We start from the raw sequence: 21256 nt of genomic DNA, 5'->3' as shown, positions 1-21256 counted from the left end.
ATTGTTTCCATTTTCATTTTAAGATCTTGAACTGTTTTATTGATTTCCTTCATTTGATTGTTTGTATTTTCCTGGATTTCTTCTGGTGATTTCTTTATTTCCTCTCTATAGTCCTCTTTAAGGTCCTCAATCTGTTTGGCTGTATCTTCCTGCATTTGTTTATGGATTTTATTCATTTCCTCCATTATCATCTTCATTACTAAGGATTTGAGGTAATTTTCTTTTCTTTCTTTTTTTTTTTTTTTTTTTTTTGGTTTTTCGAGACAGGGTTTCTCTGTGTAGCCTTGGCCATCCTGGACTCACTTTGTAGACCAGGCTGGCCTCGAACTCACAGCAATCCGCCTGCCTCTGCCTCCCGAGTGCTGGGATTAAAGGTGTGCGCCACCACGAGGTCATTTTCATGTGCTTCATTTGTGTTTGAGTTCCCAGGGTTGAATTCTTTGGGATAGCTGGGTTGTGAAAATGCCATATTGTTTTGGTTTTGGTTGTTTGTGGTTTTATGTTGGCCTTTAGTCATCTTGCTGTCTATGATGTTGGGAGGTAGTTTCTGGTGTCTTTCACTGGCTGTTGGGAGCGATTCATTGGTGAGTGTCTATAGGTCAAGAACAATCACCTGTGTGGATCAGGGACCCCTTCCTTGGATCCTGTCATCAGATGACCTGGTTTCAACTCCAGGGTACGCTGCTCCACACCCTGGTGTAGACTCAATTTTCTTAGCAAATATATTTTATTACAAACTTGTTAATTGAGAGTACCTCACTTATAACCCAACTAACCTAAACAATAGGAAAAGAAGATTAAAGAATACAATAATGAAACCATATGGATATCAGTTCAGAGGAACAATTCTCCTGGCATAGTCAGCAGGATTTCTTCTGCTGTAACCTGGAGCTACCAGAACCCAGAACCTCAGCTGTATCCTGGAGCCCCAAAGCCTTCCCTTGAGCAGTTCTCTCTAGGAGCATCTCAAAGTGGAGCAATGAACAGCCAAAACTATCCGAAGTCTCCAAAGGCCCCACCTCTTGTTTTTAGGTCACATTTATACCTCCTCTCAGAATTTGTTCAAAGATGTTTTTCAGCTGGTTAATAACCAATCTCCCCCACATGGTGGTTCGACTTCTAAGGGGATAAACATCACCTGCTTTCTCATAAATCTTTTCTCATCCCCCACTTGTGATCTAAACCAAAAAAAGAAACCATTTTTATCTCTCCTTCACCCTGGGCTCCCCACTGGGTTAGCAAATGCTGGTGCTGGTGCTCTGCAGCCCAAGGATTAGTTCAAGGTAACATAGGTATAGCTGGTTATCCTGCCTTTGACTGGGCTTTAGAAACCCTTCTCTCTGGCACTGGGGCTTTGAGGGCTTAGGCTCAGTCTGCCCTAGAGTGTCTGAACCCCTGCTGACTTGTGGCAGTTGGTTAAGGTTTCACCTGATCTATCCAGGCCATGGGGTGTAGGTTCAGTCCTGCCTAAGAGAGCAGACACTGTCCTCTGGCTTGTGGTGGTTGGCTAGGCTACCACCTGATCCTTCAGGCTATTTCATTCCTGCCAGAGAATATGGGAACAGCTCTCTGAATTGGAGCAGCTGGCTAGGTTTCTGCCTGATCCACTCAGGTTGGTTCAGTCCTGCCTGAGAATGTGGGAACCCCCCTCTCGGTTGTGGTGGCACATGAGGTTTCTGCCTGCTCTGCTTAGGCCAAGTCAGTCCCACTCAATTGTGTGGGAACAGCCCCCTGGCATGGCTGGCTGGGTTTCTGCTGGATCCATTCTGGCCATACTGCCTTAGATCAGTCAATCTGAGATGTGGCTATGAAACTGTAGCTGAAGAAAATGTCCATGACTGCCTGCCCCCACCTCTTCCCCCTCCCCCTAGAACCTGGCTCTCTCAATGGACTGGCAGGATGATCTGAGGTCAGATCTATCCCAGTTCTACACTCTCAGCTCCCCATGGGCCAGCAGACACTGATGATGTTTCTCTGTAGCCCGCTGATCACTCATAGAAGGAGTGAGAAAGAGTGCAGGTACAGCAAAATAGGCTGCACTGGGCTTTGGATACTGTGCCCCTGTGGTCTCTGGCCCCTGGGGTTTTCTATGCATTGGTGGAGTGATCTGAGGTCAGATCAACCCATTTTCCTGTGTTCTCCCAAGGCCAGCAGACACAACTCTGGTGCTTTACTGCCCACAGTTGTGTCTCAGATACCAAGTCCATGATGTAGAGCAAGGCTGTAGCTCACAGACAGGTATGGGTCCAGGCTCTGGGAACTGGGCCTCCATCTGTTGGGGTTGGTCTGATGTATTTTGATGTTAATTACCCATCCTCCAGTTGGATAGCCTGAGGCCAGACCTACCTGTGCTCTGTACTGTGTGGAACCCTCTTACCTAGGGCTCTCCAGGTTTTGCAGTCTGTAGCTCCCAGCCAGGTCCATAGTCTCCATCTTGCAGATCAGAAACTGTGCATGTTTGGTACTGCCATCTTGGATCCCAAGTTTACATTTTAAGTATAGTCAGGCACTATCAAAAAATGGGGATATATAGAAAGAAAGACATCATTCAGCACTTTATCACTGAATATACATCACAGTACATTCCACAAAACTAGATGGCATAGTATAGGGTACAGCTGGACTAGACAGCACATGTTGTCATCTATATGGTCTATCATTGGCAAATCACTGCTGTATGGTACAAAACTGATGCTGCTTGATTCCTTTATGAAAAAAATAAGTTAGTGGGCCAAGAGTAGGTATATAGAACTACTTAGAACCAATTTTCATTTCTCTAGGAGAGGGAGGTACAAATTTCAAACCTTACGCTAGTTACAGAAAAGAGGATAATTTGATACAGTAGTCGAGTCATTGATGATTGATGATGGATAGTTTATGAAAGATGAGAGAGGCAGGGGTCCGCTCTCCTGAGACTCTAAACAACATAATTCCATGGATGATACTGAACACCAATGAGATGACATTCTTGAAGAGCATAAGGGAAAATACTGCAATTCTAATTTCGGGCCTCTGGAGTTTACATCAATTTGAGATACACTGGTAGAGATGGTGGAGATGGTGAAATGGTGAGATGGTGGGGATGGTGGAGATGGTGAAGATGTTGGAGATGGTGAGATGGCAGAGATGGCAGTAGGTCATTGCATATGGCCATGGGGATCAACAGAATGATATGGCTAGAACTATTGCCACACTGTTTATATTTCAAACTTTGGGCACAAATAAGATAGACTGAAGAGTAGATAACTAGTGTAGTGTCAAGAAGTTGTGACATTAAAATCCAGGTGCAAAATGGTAGGGGTGGAAATAAATGTATGAACATGCTGCTTAGCATGACTGTACAGCTTGACTGGAGAATAGATTTACTGGGAATTTGCTTGGGACTGTGAAGAGATCATTTGGGGTTGGACTGTGGTCAGCCTGGAGGGCTATGCTGAGTTCAGATTTCCTCGTGGGCAAAGTAGGGAGCCATGAATGAGGTCTGAAAGTGGACTGGGGAAAGGATCAAATTTCCATCTTAAATAAATTATTCTGGCAACAGTGTGCAAGATAGATTAACAACTGGGGAGGTTGGAGACACTGGAACATCAGTTAAGAAGCCCTCATAATCCCACAGTGGTGGTGGAAGTGGAAAACAGGGGATCTGAGACATATGGCTGTGGTATAATTAATAGAAGTCAAAGTGGGAGCCAAAACCCAGATGACTGGAAAAATCATGGGCACCATTAAGCAAGACTGGGGAAAATGCAATGACAAGTCAGTTTTAGGAATATAAGGGAATAATTTACAGACTTAATTCTAGAAAGTTCACATGTTAACCTGTCCTAGGACTATGAGTGTTGAACTCAGACTGGTGGAGGCTGTAAATTCAGGTGTGTTCTTAGGGTTTTTTTTCCAAAGTCATGGAGTTTGGTCACAACTCCAGAGAGTTGCATTTTCTGTTTGTGCAAGAGAGAGAAGCAGGTTCTGTAAAGTAAGGTCCTAGGAGAGCCTGAGAGTAAGAGTGGAGGAGCACTCTATTTTTAATGTCCAGTAAGTACAGATCATCAGAGCTCAGGACACCCAATGCTGTGGATGGTAGGAGACTATGCATTTGACTCCAGACTACTGGGCAATGTGGTTGACTGTTATTGGTGACTTAGGAAGAATCAGTTTTAAGTAATGACCTCTGTTTCACCAGCTTTAAAGTGGCAGAGGCACAGTTACAGTGGATTTAAGAGAGGAATAAGGAGAAAGAAAGAATTTATCGGCATTCCTATTATTCATATTTTATAACTTTTACAGTTTTTCTGGCTCCTGTGGCAATTTCATCAAAAAGGATCGTTGCCTTAAAACCATTTATGATGTGTTACATAAATGTGGTCTTGGTTTTCTTTTTTTCAGAGAGTTTAAATTTTCATCACATGCTTTATGGTCCAGTCTTTTATTCAGTGGGCTTTTATGACTATACCAGCAGGCCAGCCTTAAGTTATTTTATTTTGTGTCTTCAAATGAATAATAATATGTTCTTTTAAAAATCAAATTAGCCTATTTTCTTATTCGTAATGAAGTGATCTGGCTCTGGCATATTGAGTTAACTAATATACAAAGCTACAATTAAATATTATACATGTAAATGAACTTTTCTATCTCAGTGAACATTTTAAAACACAAACACAAAATGATGCCATACTTTCTGCTCCCAATTAGATACAGTCTTCTGGTAGAGTTCTACAGATTGCCAAGGCTCTTGTGGAGGACGCTGGCAGGTATACGTGTGTGGCTACCAATGCAGCTGGAGAAGCGCAGCAGCACACCCGATTGCACGTGCATGGTAAGAGTATCTTACGGCTCTGTCTTGTACGTGTGTATGCATGTGTGTGAATTCATGCAAGGGGGTGTGTGTGCACACATTGTGTGATCACACATATGTATGTCACAGGTCAACTGCCAGTGTCATTTCTCCTGTGCACTCCACATTGTGTGTTTTTTAATTTAAATATTTTAAGTTTTGGAGAATTTAAAAACGTGTATCTGATATTCAAATCAGAACACCCTTCCCTCTCCTACCTCCCAGCTCTTCCCATGTCCTCCCACTTCCTCATAACCTCTTTTGTAATTATTTATTGTTTAGCAATATGCATATACTGAGCCTATTTAATATGGTTTTTATGTATCCATTATTGCCATTTTCCTAAACTACCTTGCTACTGAGATATGACCTCTCACCTGGGCTGGTACTTGCTGAATAGGTTGGGCTGACTAGCCAGCCAGCCTTGGAGATCTGCTTCTCTCTACCACTCAAGCAATAGGATTACAAGCAGTGACTAGCATCCCCACTTTAATGACGCTCTTCCTTTAATGGGTTCTGTGGAAGCATAGGAAAAAAGGGAACATAGTTTTTATAAACTGCAAATGTAGAAAGAAAATGTTTAGTTTCATCTATATTCAAATAAACTATATTGTTCACTGTAATTATAATTGCTCATAAATATCTTCAGTTTTTAGGCTATCAAATAAGATGCTCATATTTATATGGGCATGTGTGTGTGTGTGTGTGCACATGTGTGCATATGCACATGTACCTGTTGTACATATGTGGAAGCACGAAGTTGATGGTAGGTTTCATTTTCCACTGCGCATCACTTTGTTTGTTGAGAGAAGGTATTTTGCTGAACCCAGAGCTTACCATTTATGCCAGTCTAGCTAGCCAGTTTGCTCTGTGGATTCACTATATGACTTCCTGATCTGAGATATCCATAGGCTGCCACAACCATCCAGCTTTTTAACATGGGTTCTGCAATGCCAAAGCTGGTTCCTCCTTTTACATAGCAAGTTCTTTACCCTCTGAGACATCTCCTCATTCTCTAATGTTTTAGAATAATTCATATCATTTTAATTAATAATCCTCTATAGAAGCTTTTGTTGAAAAAGATGAAGTTGCAGGGTTGAGCCATAACCTTGTCTACAATTTTCTTACACAGTTTTGATTTTGTCAATTGGAGCTACTCTGTATTCTGAGTCTGCTCCTATGTGCTTTCATTAAGTGTCTGGGTGGCTGTGGAGCACGTCATCAACATCCCAGCTGTACTGTAAGCATGGAGGACATAAGACCTTGAGGAGAAGGCCTTGGTTCTCCAGAGGTTTGTCGGAACCGGTCTGTGTTTGTGTAGAAGTACTTGGACATCTCTATGTACACATTATGTACTTTGTTTTATTCATGTGGTTCTTGTCCAGAATTTTGTTTCTCTAGATGTTCATTAACACATATATTCATTCTACATTTACTGAGAAATCCAGCCAAGTATGTCATCCTAGGATCTAAGTTAATTCCAGGTACACAGAAGGTAGTTGAAAAAAAATTGGCATATAAAAGAATAAACTGAATGATTTTAAAATTCCAAATGGTCATTGAATTCTTCTAAGTTGCTTCTTTGCATATTTTCTTTTATTTGAATGAGCCTGTGAAAATATTTTGTCCCTTAAATGTTTCTAATAAACCAATTTATTCTGTCCATGGTTCATCAAATAGGGACACCCAGTGTGAACATATTTGCACATATAAACATGTTCCTTAAGAGTAGTTAATTTGAAAGGCAATATCAAAAATAACCCATTTGTTATTGGCTCCTTTCGCTGGAGAGGCTGAGAACGCACAGACCTCTTAGTTGCCTTTCCCTTCATCTGCTTTGCATAGGTCTACCTCTGTCATCTCAGTGTTCCCTGACAGCTGGCTGCAGCAGCTCTTCAAGTTTCCACTTGCATCTCAGAGTTGGCAAATTGTGTTTTTCCTGTAGCCTTTCCTTCCCTGAAGTACCTTCTGTCTTGCTTGTGTGTTAAAATTGCAGCTTCCGTCTGTCAGTTCTTCTCAGTGTCTCTGAATCCACTGGTCTGCTCACCAGTATTTAGACAAATACTGACTCAAATATTAAAGTCTCCTATAGAGCTTCATCAATATGTTCCAGAAAAACGGAGAACTGGATTCCGTGAAAGAAATGAAATATTCATCAAGAAAGAACAAAGTACAATGGCATAAAATATATATTAAAATGTCATAGTGAAACCCTTATTATATATGCAAATAAAAATATTTATTTAAAGTATAATAAAAAGCAACCAAAGGAAAAAAGGAAAAAGTACCTAAGAAAAATACAAGTCTGCAGATGTATGGTCTGAAGATGGTAGCAAAATGTCAGCTGTTGGAAGACACAGTTTGGGTGCACATCTACATGGAAAATCATCAAAGAGTAAGGAAGCAAGTGGAAAACATCTGAGTTCGTGTGCAAAGAAAGAAAAACAGAGCTTAGTCACGGCAAAGGTTTAGTGGAGATTGCCAAATGAGATGGACAACATGGCGCTATCTCATTCACACAAATCGCAATGTAGAGGTAGGGTCGAGCAAGAGCTTAAAACATTCCATCTGCTGTGATATTCATTTGTCTGGATAACAGCTCATCTCCCTGAGAGGAGACTAATGATGAAGTGGGCTTGTAATGATTAACCTGGAGGAAGTGGTTGACTTCATGTTTCTGCCTGGAATCTGGACAAAAGCCGTGTCTCCTCTTGGCGCTGAGGACAGCAATGTCCCAATGGAAGCCTGGGGCTCCAAACTTGAATCTTTCTTCTACTATGCATATATTAATACTCAGGATGATAATTAGAGATATGAAAATATAGGAATTTCTAAGAAATTGATTAATTAAAGACTTTGAATAGACCTCAACGGTTGAGAGGACAAGCTAATGAAATGGGGAGAACTATGTAAAATAGGTTTTGAAAGAAATTACTTAAAGATGCACATATTGAAACAATTGCATATTATTTGGACTTGGGCTCTCCAATTACTGTACATACAAATTTGATTTCATAAAGACCTCAGTCATAGAAGCTAATGTACTAGTAATAGGGAGAAATGATACCCTTTCTAGTCTTACTCTCTGAGTGCTACAAAGTATCAGATCCAATTCCTTTGGTAACCAATTGAAAGTAGAAATGAGAAAATATATAGAAAAGCAATCATTTAGTTTCATTCCATTATTAACTTATATAACAACCCCAGCAATCACGTTTAGTTAAGATTTGTTAAGTCAATCTTTACAAATGGGCAATGCATTCTGAAAATAGGCATTTATTGCAGTTGTTACAGAAAATGCCCAATCTACAATATTCAGTATTCCAATTTCTCAGTACTTTAATTTCTTATAAAAATATCTTCTATTCTTCTCCGTCACTGTAAAAAATTAACAAGAGTTGAAGTAAATGCAGCAAGGATGCATGGGCCCCTTGGACTAGCTGACCAAGCCATGACCATGAGAAGAAGAACAGTCTCATGGAATTTTCCAGGGAGGGATTCTGTCCATTATAAACAGCAGGAGCCCTCAGTAGGTGGTCTTTTTTTTATCATCAAAAGTTTCATAATTCTGGAAGTTTTTGTTCTCTAGACCAAACTATGAAGTTATATCTAAACCTCAAATATTTGCCAAGTGAGACAGATGTTTCTACAAACAAGTAATTATTTGAAGTCTAATAACTCAAGCATTCATTTCATCTGCTCATAATTATTTCCTATGGAAAAAGATCTGCCAAGGTGATACACCCAGAAGAAATAAAATGTTGTAGTGTAAACGGATGGGCTTCAAATTTGGGTCTCATATTGTCACTTTCTGTCTGTCAGCTTCTATATGAATTCTTAAGGCTAAGAGTCCTCATCTGTATGGTAGGAGAGATAATAATACTGTGTAGTCACAAGGGTTGTTTGAGGCTTCAATGAAAGATGACACATGAAAGTCTGAGCTTGGTGCCTGCCTTCGCGTCAGCATCTGTAAATGGTAGCATGAGGACTGTTCTTGGCAAAACACATGTTTGGCTCCTGGCTCTTCTCACTGTACTCTTTTAACAAATAGGCTAAAGGCTTGCTGCCTTTCCCGTTGGCTGGGAAGCCTCTTGTATCTGTATTAGTTGTCTCATAAAAAAACATTAGGAGGACTCCTTATTTTTATTTTATATTTTAAAAGTATTTGCTTGGCTAACATCTGCTAACACCCACTCAAACAAGGTTTCTCTATCATTTTTTGCGTTGTTTAATAGCTTGCCTGTGGCCTAGTGGAGACTTGGGAATGTTCTAGGGAACTGTTTTGTTTCTTTCTTCATGGCCAAGTTGAGGTCAGGATTCTGCTGAACTATGTTTTCAGCATGGATTAATTTATTTCCGCTATTTTCAAATACCAGTGAATAGGCTGGATTAACTCAAAAAAGTCACCTTTGCATCAGTTTTAACTAATTCAGACTCACCCAGGATTTGACATAGTCAGTTTATGCCCCAAATGGCTAAAAGACTAGACAGTCTAGCTCTTGGTGTTTCAAGAAGGTACTGTGGTTTTGGCATAATGTGTACATGCAGTTTTCGGAAGAAGAAATGAGTGAAAAGAGAACAGTAAAATAAGTAACACTCTTGCCTAGGGAATTCATACATCTTACTGTTGGCGTGAGATTTGGTCTCCTCATTAATGACATACACAGAACAGTGGCCTCCTAAATCAAGACTCTGTAGGATTTAAATGGTATGGGAAAACCATGTATTTATATTGTATCTACTTTTATCTCCAATATTAGGTAAAGACATTGGGTTTTCCTTATAGATTTTGTATGGATTTATGATGTTACTCTCTGTCACTCAAGGTAATGATTCATCACAAACTTCTGTGGACAGGCTTGTATTTTCTTGGGAATATAATCAGACAAGATCAAGCGTGTTCAGGATGCCATGGCCGTAGACAAAAGGCAAATAATCCACTCAAAAATTTGGGGGATTTCCGATCCATTTGCTTCTTCTCAGCCTGGGGTGCTAGCCACACCCAAAGAGCATACCTGGGTAGGAGCCTTTGGTCTTCAGCTTTCTGAGAATAGTGTGTGTGTGTGTGTGTGTGTGTGTGTGTGTGTGTGTGTGTGTGTGTGCGCGCGCACGTGCATGCGCGCTGAATGTTTGTGTGTATGGTGTATGCAGGTATGTACATATATGTGCAAATGGACTTACCTGTATCCCCAGCGGTCAACTTTAGATTTCTTTCTTGATTGTTTTTACCTTATTTTTATGTGTTATTCAAAGTAGGACATCAATGTCATCAACTTTTAATGATAATTTTTCCTTTTGTCAATGCTTGTTGGGACTCTGTTGTTACATGTGTAATGTGTGTGTGTGTGTGTGTGTGTGTGTGTGTGTGTGCCTATATATAATTAGCATGTGATTTTGAAGCAAAATTAGAGCTTATAGTGAGAATATTTAGTATAAGCTTGGGTAAAAGAAAGAGACGGCTCAGGAAAATGACTGGTTTTACACATTAAGCATGCAAAGGTCTCTGAAGTCACCAATGGTATATTTTCTTTACATATATATATATATTAGTTTTACTTGTAGTGTATGCTCCGAGGGTTATAACTAGCATCTAAATGAATAATAATGCTTTCAGGCATAATAATGTTTTCAGTTAACAGCAATTTAAATTTAGTGAGTATTATTTTTGTTTCCATGTAGCTCTTTTATCTTCCCGCTACTTTGTTCTTATACTCACATCCTCTTCCATCATCCACTGGTCAACTTAACTTACAACTATTGTTCCACATTATTGTATTTCAAATCAGTAAGAAAAGAAACCCCTCCAAATTTAGTTCTCGCTGTCTCTGACCCTTATCTGTCTTGTTACTTTTGCTGGTGTCCCTAATTTATTCCTGCATATTAATTACCACAGTGAAAATGTTGTTTTAGCATTTAGCATTTCTTATGGGACATGAGCTAGCACAAACCTTTTTGAGATTTTGTAGGTTTGCTTATGTGGGGAAATCCTAAATGCCAAAGGACAGACTTGCTGGCTAGTGAGTTCTCTCAGAACTGTGATTTGTTAGCCCACTGCCTTCCAAGTTTCCAAGTGTTTTGATTAGAACTTAGCTGCCAGACTTACCGGAGAACCTTGTATATGATAAGCTATTTTTTCTCATGCTGATTTTAAGATTTTTCTCTTTCACTTTTGGTTTTAAACAGATCGGTTGGTTATATTATAGGTTTCTTTAATGTTTTTCGAGTTGGAGTTAGTTGACCTTATCAGACATGAAAACTAATGTTAGGTTCATTGGATATGGAAACACGCGTTTCTTCAGACGTGGCGAAGATTCAGGCATTCTTTCTCATGTTGTCCGTCCCCCCTGTACTCACCTACTCCCAATATGTTTGATAATATCCTGTATATCTTGAAAGATCTGCTCTTTTTTCTTTGTAATTCATATTTCTTCTTCTAAAACTGGGTGATCTTATTTGACCTATCTTCAGATCTACTGACTACCTCTTCCAACACGCTTTTCAAACATGCTGTTGAGCCCTGACTGAATTTTGGAATTCCAGACTTTCTAGTTAGCTTTTAAAATCAACCCTACCTCTTCATTAGCCGCCTGTGTCTTGTAAAGTGCTATTTTTTTCTTTCCTTTCACTCTCCAAGCAAAGCTTCTGTGATCCTTGGAGAGAGGGAGATTAGTTACAGACAGAATAGCTAATGTCAAATGTGACCTTATAAATCGAGTATCTGGACTTCCTACGAAAGAGCCTATTCTACTTCCTGTTCCATGAATGGCATGCTCTTATTTTCCTTGCACATCTTAGTTTTTGCTGAAAAGTTGTTTAAAATAATGCAGTGTGACAATTCTTTAAATATTATCCTTGGGGCTCTGTAGTTCCTATTGTTGTCACTACCCGGACTTTCCTGGGTGCTTCTTGTTTATGTAGCGAGTGTGCAGTTCCTGCCACTCACCAAATGTCCATAGTCTCATTCTGGAAACTACTACTATGGAAATTCATATATTATGAGGGAATTAAATTGGTAGATAGAATTATTAATCAGCTATACTTAAAGTTGGGAATGTGTTCCTGATTACTTGAGGATCATTATAGGTAGAAGAAGTGTGTATGATAGAAGACTGATATGACTAGCTTTAATGAGAGAGGAAGGCCGTAGGCCAAGGAATGCAGACAGCCTCCAGAATTTGGACTAGCCAAATAACAGCTTCTCTTCCCATACTTCCCCAGAGAGGAATTCCGCTGTGTTGGCACCTTGGTTTGCACCCAAGGAGGCTGTGTTGACTTTCTGACCCACAATTCCGCATTGCTATAAGCCGGCAAGCATCCCTACCATAGAAGCAACAGAAAGTAAGTTAGTGGCCTCTCTGAACAAATCAAATAAACTTTGTTTATACAAAATTAAAATACCCTTGAGTGAAGTTTGCACTAAGAGAATTCAAAGCCTAGTTAAATAATGACAGATCCTGCAAATGACTCCAAGGACAAATGACAGCAGCTGTCTTGAAATGATAGGGTTTAGTTTTTCTATTACTTTATTTAATGTGTTTGGGTGTTTTGCCTACATGTATGTCTGCACAACACATGTATGCCTGGAGTCTGCAGAGCCAGAAGAGGGTGGAAGATTCTCTAGAACTGAAGTTACAGATGGTTGTGAGCCACCACGTGAGTCCCAGGAATGGACCGCAGGGTCCTTTGGGAAAGCAGTCAGTGCTCTTAACCACTAAGTCATCTCTCCAGCTTGAAAGTGACTTTTTGATTTTAATTAGCTTCAAATCTATGCTGCTCACTTTGATGTCTACCCTAATTTTTTCACTGAGAGTGTGGGATATTTGGTTTTGGATTTTGTTTTATTCTTTAGGTTTATTTTTTTTTTTTTGTCATTTTATGTGTGTGAATGCTTGGCTGGCATATACGAATGTACACCAGTTGCATCCCTGGGCCTTTGGAAGTCAGAAAAGAACCTTAGAATCCTCTGGAACTGGGGTTAGGGATGGTTATGAACCATGATGGAACTGACGGGACTCAAACCCTGGTCCTCTGTAAAAACAAGTGCTCTCCTCTGTTGAGCTGTCTCTCAAGCCGAGACTAATTGTTTTTTTCATTTGGAAGACTCCGGTGAGTTAAACTGTCATGAGTTCACCATCTTTAATGAGGTTGGCCTTGTTTGTTTTTCTTGATTAAACACTTCACTTCTGAGTGGTTACACATCTTTGGTTAATTTTCTGAATTCTGAAATGGTGGGGTTTTGGTAGCTTTCCCCATGTTATTATTTCTTTAATTGAGGAATGGATTTTCCAAAACCCTCCTCTGTCATTCTCATGGAAATTCATTGTTTTTCTTTTTAAGCTTTCTATTGTTGTGAGTGGCAGCCAGCCCCCTCCATGGCACCGTGCTTCTGGTGCCTGGCGCAGTGTTTTATTGTAGCAGTTGTGACTGTCAAAATCCTCATTGAGCACTTCAGTCCAGAAGGCTTTAAGCAAGTGTTTTAGTGAGTGTGGTAAGGAATGCGCCATGCACTGGCTATTATTCATTTCAGAACTGGAAAACCAAGTCACCATGGCAGCCATGTTCAGAGCTTTATTCATTCTTTTTTTTTTTTTTTCTTAATAAATATATTTTATTACAAACTTATTAACCGAGCATACGTCACTTATAACCCGACTAACCTAAACAATAGGAAAAGGAGATTAAAGAATACAGTAACAAAACCTTAAGGATATCAGTTCTGAGGAACAATTCTCCTGACGTAATCAGCAGGTTTCTTCTTAAACACTGTACTGGTAATCAGAACCCAGTGATCACACAGTTGAACAGAAAGGATTAATACACTAAGCTACATGAATGTAAAAGGAACTGGAGGAGTGAAGAAGGGAGCTTTGACCTTCAGAAAAACAGGCATCTGCCTTGCCAAGAGATCTACCTCTGATAACAGACTTTATTATAAACTTACCAAGCAACAACTCTGAGTCTTATTGTCTCTCAATTTCCTGTTTGTTTTCTTTGGTGGCAGTCTCAGCTTTTTGCTTTATTATGATAAATTAATTATAATAAACTAAGAGGCTTTATTCCTTGCCTCTTGTATTACATTGGTCATTTCCTAGGTTTTAAACTGAAAGCTTAGGACATTTATTTGTATTATAACATATATTTTGAAATACACTAATTAGGCACAAAAATTTGCTTGTGTGGTGCCCTGCCATGGTGACAGCAACAGCTTCCAAAATCGGTTGACTTCTTTCTGTTTCTGCTTTGTACTCTAATTGAATACTTTTGTTTTGTTTTTATCTTTAATGGGGCTTTATCTTACATATATTTTAATGCTTTTGATATTGGTTCCTGCTTCTTTCATTGTAACTCCACACACACATAGTGACCACTGTCTTGTGGCTGAATGCCCTAGTGGCATTTGCAAAGGATATATATATTCTTTGGTAGCTTGAACTATGTACACAAATGCATACATCTGCATAGGTAATTTGATTTTTATAATCCTTTATAACTTTATTTTTGTTTCACTATACACCTGATTCTGCTTTTTAAGAATTTTGCATTTGTTCTACCCATAAGACATTGTAATTATGAAGGACTATTTATGACTTTTTATAAAATTTGAATGAATATGGAGCAAGTTGCTTTGTCATAGTTAATGATTTTTATTTTATATATTAATTTGTCATATATTAATGTTCAATTGTTGTCTGAGCATACCTCCATCCAGCTTTTCATATTAATGCTTTCTGAGAATTGTGTGGTGTTTGCGTGTGTTAATGTGTATATGTGTGTATGGTGTGTATGTGTGTGGTGGGTGTGTGTGTTAGTGTGTGTAGATATGTGTATTGTGTGTGGACGTGTGGTGTCTGTGGTGTGTGTGTGTGTGAATGTGTGGTGTGTGGGGGAATATGTGTGTTGCATTCACCTGGAATAAATTGAAAAGTACTTTTAACTCAAAAAATAATTTAAAAACTGAATTAAAAAAGAAATTATCCTAATGAAAGCTGAGTGGTGGTGGCATACCCCTATAATCCCATTCCTCAGTAGGCAGAGGCAGGAAGATCTCTGTGTTTCAGAATAGCCTGGCCTACAAATTAAGTTCTAGGCCTTCCAAGGGCTACACAGAGGCATCTTTTCTTGAAAAACAAACAATTTCTAATTAATTCAAATTTGCAACTTGATTTGTTTGTTAGATTTTACTTTCCCCATGATATTCCAATAGGCAAAATGTGTTACTTATGCAAAATTTGAATGCTAATTTATATCTATGGTTTCATCTTCAAGTAAGAAAAGACAGGATGGCTTTCAACCTGGCACTTCCCACAGCCCTTACCTTATTATTGGGACATCATACTGACGTTCCAAGTTGTTATTCCTTTTGTAGATTCCTGTTTCCACAAATATAAAATAACAACAATATCATTAATGGCTATTGTTTAAAATTGGAAGTTTTTAAAATCATCTTAAATTTATATAAAAAAGAAAATATTTCTAATTAACATACAAAATAATTCTAATTAAAAAAAAAAATTGAACGGTCTTGCCCAAAACAAAGTTGGGTGGTTTTAGTCACATTCGTTCTTTTATTGGAAGAGTTTAAATGGATAGAACACCAAATTACAAAAGTAATTTATCCTTAGTCAGTGAATTGAATTTACAAATTATACTTTTAACTTTGTTTCTTTTTCTTTTATTTTTGGGATTATAATATAATTATGTCATTTATCCCTTCCCTCTCCTCCCTTGAAACCCTCTCATATATACTGCCTAATATATATACTTATATTCATGTCCTATTTTTAATTATTGTTACTTGTATGTATATATGCATAATATTTCTAAACATAATATTCTCAATCTGTATAATATTGTTTGTATATGTGTTTTTCAGGGCTGACCATTTGGTACTGGATAACCAATTGGTGTTCTCTTCTCTGGAGAAGACTATTTTCCTACTCTCATCATTTCTTGGTTGCCTGTAGTTCATTGTGTAGGTTAAGGCCATGTGGGCTGGCACATTAATTGTTGGTGTTCTTGTTCATCCCATGTTTAGGCAGTCATGTTGGTCAGACTTTATGAGTGTAGCTTCTGACATTCCTGGGATACACAACCTCACAGCAAACTTTCTTATCTGTTCAGCTCTTTTTTACTGCTAATCTATAACTGAAAGTATTTTCCTGTCTGACCACAGAGAAATAGTTGACCCAGAAAATCTATAAACAATTTTTAAGTTTTTCAGTTTTCTTTAATAGCATACTTTAGTTTTGTTCCAAACAGCAACATGAGGAAGAGAGAAATATTATCGTTTCCACTGAGAAAACAGTTTCAGTTTAGATATCATATTCACGTGACCTCCTTGTATGCTTGCCCCTTGCAGAACCTCCCAGCCTGGACGATGCAGGGAGGATGCTGAATGAAACAGTGGTGGCGAATAACCCCATTCAGTTGGCGTGTAAAGCGGCAGGCCATCCCACTCCCAGTATGTTTGCTTTGCCTCTTTGTCATTGAATTACATTTAACATCTCAGAGAGTAGCAACATTTATATGACAATATACAGATTGGTAACAAACAAAAGTGATAGAGTATATTTCTAGTGATTGTATCATTAGGGAAGTGGTATTTTTTAATTTTAAGTAGCTTTTAATTGCATGAAAGATTTTCTTCTACTTAATATAGAAACATGTGAGTTCCTTGATCAGCCGGTCTCTATTGTGATCACAAAACTTACCATTGTACTTTATGTCCATGTATTTTGAAAACTCTATTGTAGACTTTTAAAAGAATATTAATGGAGTTGGATGAACCAAAGCTGCTTCCAAATCATAGTCATACTAGTGGCCCTGTCATTTTGTTTTGTGTCTTCCAATCACTGGTAGGCTATTCTTATAAAACGCTGATAATGTAAAAACATTAAGTTCAACATTGTACATGGTGGATGGTTTTGATTTGACATGCCAAAATTTTTGTAGGGAATACACAATAAAATAGAGTAGGTTAAAAAGTTTACCATCATGTAATATTGACATATTAAAAACAATACAGAGAATGCCTTTCATTGGTTCTATTCCAGGATTCACTCATTGGACTCAGTAGTTTTTTTTAGGAGAATTTTCTCATGAAAATCAACCATCAAGAGATATTTAAGCCAATTAAACTCAAACAATAAATAAAATGATAAATCATTTTTAGATGTGTCTTACTGTATTTACTTCAGATTCAAGTTAGCATATTGAATTTTTGAAACAAAAGCTTTTATTTCTCCTCACATTTACCCTTCAGCTATTACATGGTACAAAGACAACCGTCCACTCTCTGGTTCTACAAGTGTAGCCTTCTTGAACAGAGGGCAGAGCCTTCATATTGGAAGTGCTCAGATCTCAGATGCCGGCATCTATAAATGTGTAGCCATCAACTCTGCTGGAGCTACAGAGTTGTTTTACAGTCTACAAGTCCATGGTAAGTGCTGCATCTCTCAGGTACATCCTGGGTTAAGGAAACGTGCATGATGATCAAAAGTTCTTATAAACTCATAATATGAATACTTAACACACTTATGCTATTAAAGACCCCATGGTCTGAAACTGGTAAGCTTTCTGATGCTGGACATCCATTAACTGCCCTGTTTTCACATGCTGTTGAACTTCAACTTTAGACTACTTGTTGAAATAACCAGTCACGGTTCTGTCGGCTAATAACAATACCATCTTTGATAGTGCATTCTAACACTCATGGGTATGACGTAATCTCAAGAAAAACCTTTTTAGGAGTAATTAGAATATGGCAGCATATGCAATGGAGAAAGGTACATGTGCACACACACACACACACAAACACAGTCTCTCTTTATGGGAATTAAGAATTCACTAAGGGCCAGTGAGATAGCTCAGCAAGTACAAGCCTTCTCCTCAACTTGTGGGGGAAAGCCTGCTGTGGTAGCACCCATTTGTTGTAGCAGCACCCCTGTCTCCAAGATGGGTGTTATAGGTAAGAGTATCTCAAGGTTGTAGGTAAGAAGCTCAAATGCCACCTAGCATAGAGTATAAAGCCTGACAGAAATAAAAGAGACCTTACCCCAACCAGGAGCAGAGAACAGACTTCCTAAATTGTCCTTTGACCTCCACATATATGCTATCACATGTATGTACCAACACACACACACGGGTACATGTATACACGTGTGTACATGAGCATGCACACACATAAAGATACACACATGGGTATATGTATACACAGAGAGCTAAATGCATACACACACACACACACGTCCATGCATAAACACACATCCATGTATGCATACACAGGTCCATGCATGTACACACACAAAGGAACATGCAAACAAGGTCATGCACACACAGGTGCATGCATACACACAGGTACATGCACATACACACAAAAAGGCACATGCACACACACGTACACACAGCAACACCAATAACAATAATAAAATTTAAAGGAATTATGGCACTAAAAACTGATTTCTTGAAACAGTTTCTTATTCTCCTCTGCCAAACTGGGAAAGCAATAGTTGCTCCACATACCTCCCGGGATTACTGTGATTAGATCTTTGATACAATGTGAAACGCTTAGCCAACACAAATAAGAAAAAAATTACTTGTTAAAATTTATTCATAATAGCCAGAACATGGAAACAGCCTAAGTGTCCCTCAGTAGAAGAGTGGATAAAGAAACTGTGGTACATATACACTATGGAATACTACTCAGCTATTAAAAACAAGGAATTCCCGAAATTTGTGGATAAATGGATTGAGCTAGAAATGATCATAATGAGTGAGTTAACCCAGAAGCAGAAAGAATCAAATGGTATATACTCACTTATATCTGCATACTAGCCCAAGGGGCATGTCCCACAAAAGCCTTCACTTACCAGGAAACTGGGACAGAGGGGAAGGCATCCTATTGGGACTCTAAATGAGAGACACATGGGAGAACAGCAAAATAAAAGGATCCAGAGGGTCCTAGAAATCTACAAGTAGAACAATATGATAGGCAGATTTGGGCCCAGGGGTCCCGCTCAAACTAAGGCACCAGCCAAGGACAATACAGGAGGTAAACTTTAAACCTCTTCCCAGATCTAGCCAATGGTCAGAATATTCTCCACAGTTGAGTGGAGAGTGTGATACGGCTTTCTCACGTACTCTGGTGCCTCACATTTGACCATGTCCCCTGGAGGGGGAGACCTGGTGGCACTCAGAGGAAGGACAGCAAGTAGCCAAGAAGAGACTTGATACCCTATGAGAATATATAGGGGGACGTAATCCCCCTCAGGAACAGTCATAGGGGAGGGGAATAATGGGAAAATGGGGGGGAGGAATGGGAGGATACAAGGGATGGGATAAACATTGAGATGTAACAAGAATAAATTAATAAAAGAAAAAAAATTATTATGGAAATTATGTATGGTTTTCATTTGCTTGTGGTGACAACATGCATTACTTTTTCTCTTTTTCAGTGCCTCCTTCAATCTCAGGTAGCGGCTCCACAGTGGAGGTAGTGGTGAATAATCTAGCAAGGTTAGAATGTGAAGCCAGGGGCATCCCTGCCCCTAGTCTGACCTGGCTAAAAGATGGAAGCCCTGTCTCTAGCTTCGCTAATGGAATACAGGTATCTTTTTTTTTTTTTTAATGACTAGCATGTTCAAGACAGGATACTCAGACTCATGACACTGTTGAAAAGATTTGGAGAAAAAGAGTTAGCAAATGTTATTTTTTTTAGTTAAATATTTTTATTGTTTACGTATACATTTATATTATTACACATACATACAATAAATTGCCTACAGCAAGAAGAACCATGAAACAGTCGGGAACTATATAAATGTTACATTCATAGTGTTTTGGCTATTTGTATTTGGCAGCTTTGAAGAAAATATCTTTTCTATCGTGGTGAGTCTAAAATTCTGATTATAAATCAATATCTATCATATCTCATCATTATCAACTTAAAACATTTATCTAGACCTAAAAACATCTTAACCCCTAAACAACTAAGCTTAAACAACCTCTTTATGGACATGGCTTCAAATGTAGCAAACAAGCCACTGGGGAAAATGTCCTCATTTCTACCACAGACAGAATTCTGCTTTAAAGAGGGCAAGCTTGGATGCAAGCAGAGTCAACAGCAAAACTCTGCCAAGACAGGGTAAGCAAGTCCTCAATAATTCCTGCCTCACAAATATGCCTGTCAGATGTATTGGGCCAGGGGCTGAAGATGATGCTCCAACATTATAGGGAATTTTGGGTGACTATTCAAGTAGCAAACTGTCATCTTCTCCTTTTGGAAATTGCTAACTTCCACTTCCTGTGTACTCAGGTAGTTAATTTTATTCCTCCTCAAGTCTCTCATGGGGTTGAAGAACAACAGTTTAGTTTTACAACAAATGTTCTTTTCAAAAGAATTTGCACATGGGCCCACATATGCCTGTCATAGCCACACAGCTGAGATTTCAAATGTATAAAAGGTGCCGTATGTAAGAATTCCCATCCCTCACATGATGGTGTTAAGTTGTACCCATTTGCTAGAGATGGCTGTTCTTTCCTGCTTGCACCTGCTTCTACTCCTGGCACAAGGAATACTCATCAACAAAAAGCACAGGAAATTTCTGGTAGGATTTTGTTTAAATGTCTGGAAATAATGAATCTGTGAGGCACATAAACCATGCACATGTCCATAAAACATCAAAGAATAAAGTACGGAAAAATTGTAATAGACATGTTATGAAAAATGAAATCTGAGTCTCTGAAAAATGCAAAGACAGTACAATGATTTTGAGTTAAAAACAGAAGCACCCTTGACTCCAAGTTAGACACACAGAAGCACAAACACAGACATTCCTCATCTTATGTGCTTTCATTTCATTGTCTTTTGCAGATACCATATTTTTCTTTTTACAAATTGAAGCTTTGTGCCAACTGTGCATTGAGTAAGCCTGCCAGCCTCTTTCCAACAGTTCAGATGGTCACTGGTGCTTTCAAGCAATAAAATAGCATTTTACTGATAAATATATACTTTGCTTCAAACTTAAGGCTATTGCACACTTAATAGATTGCAGTACAGTGTAAACAGCACTTTAATACGCATTGGGGAGCCACAATTCTGCATGCAATATTTTGCATGCAATATTTGTTTTATTGCGGTGGTCTGAAATTGAACCCAAAATATCTCTAATAAGTGCTTGTGTCAAATATAAAGGATAATTTATTTTGCCTAACACAGAATATAGTTCTGATATTTTATTTTTTAATTCAGTTGTTCAGAACTGATGATATAAAAAAACACAAAGTTCATGTCAATATTAAAAGAAATTGGTAGATCTATGAGATAACAGAGCAATGAGTGTGGCTACATTTTTTGGTTAATATTGCTGTGATGTCTTATGTATTTGATCCAAGAAAGTTTTGGAGAATTGCCTCCTTTTATTTTCT

At 38.6% G+C, this 21256-nt stretch overlaps 1 protein-coding gene across 1 annotated transcript in view; it reads left to right on the top strand.

Annotated features, from left to right (window-relative positions):
• The window catches only part of Hmcn1 (hemicentin 1), a 424838-nt gene that overhangs the window by 265101 nt on the left and 138481 nt on the right, over nucleotides 1-21256 (top strand). The window contains 4 exon segments of the mRNA XM_051147547.1: nucleotides 4690-4813; nucleotides 16191-16292; nucleotides 17094-17270; nucleotides 19285-19436. Of these exon segments, the coding sequence (XP_051003504.1) occupies nucleotides 4690-4813; nucleotides 16191-16292; nucleotides 17094-17270; nucleotides 19285-19436 (555 nt within the window).

The sequence above is a fragment of the Acomys russatus genome, chromosome 6, assembly GCF_903995435.1.
Source record: "Acomys russatus chromosome 6, mAcoRus1.1, whole genome shotgun sequence".
In the NCBI taxonomy this organism is placed as follows: domain Eukaryota; kingdom Metazoa; phylum Chordata; class Mammalia; order Rodentia; family Muridae; genus Acomys; species Acomys russatus.
This window is presented reverse-complemented; position numbering and strand designations above follow the sequence as displayed.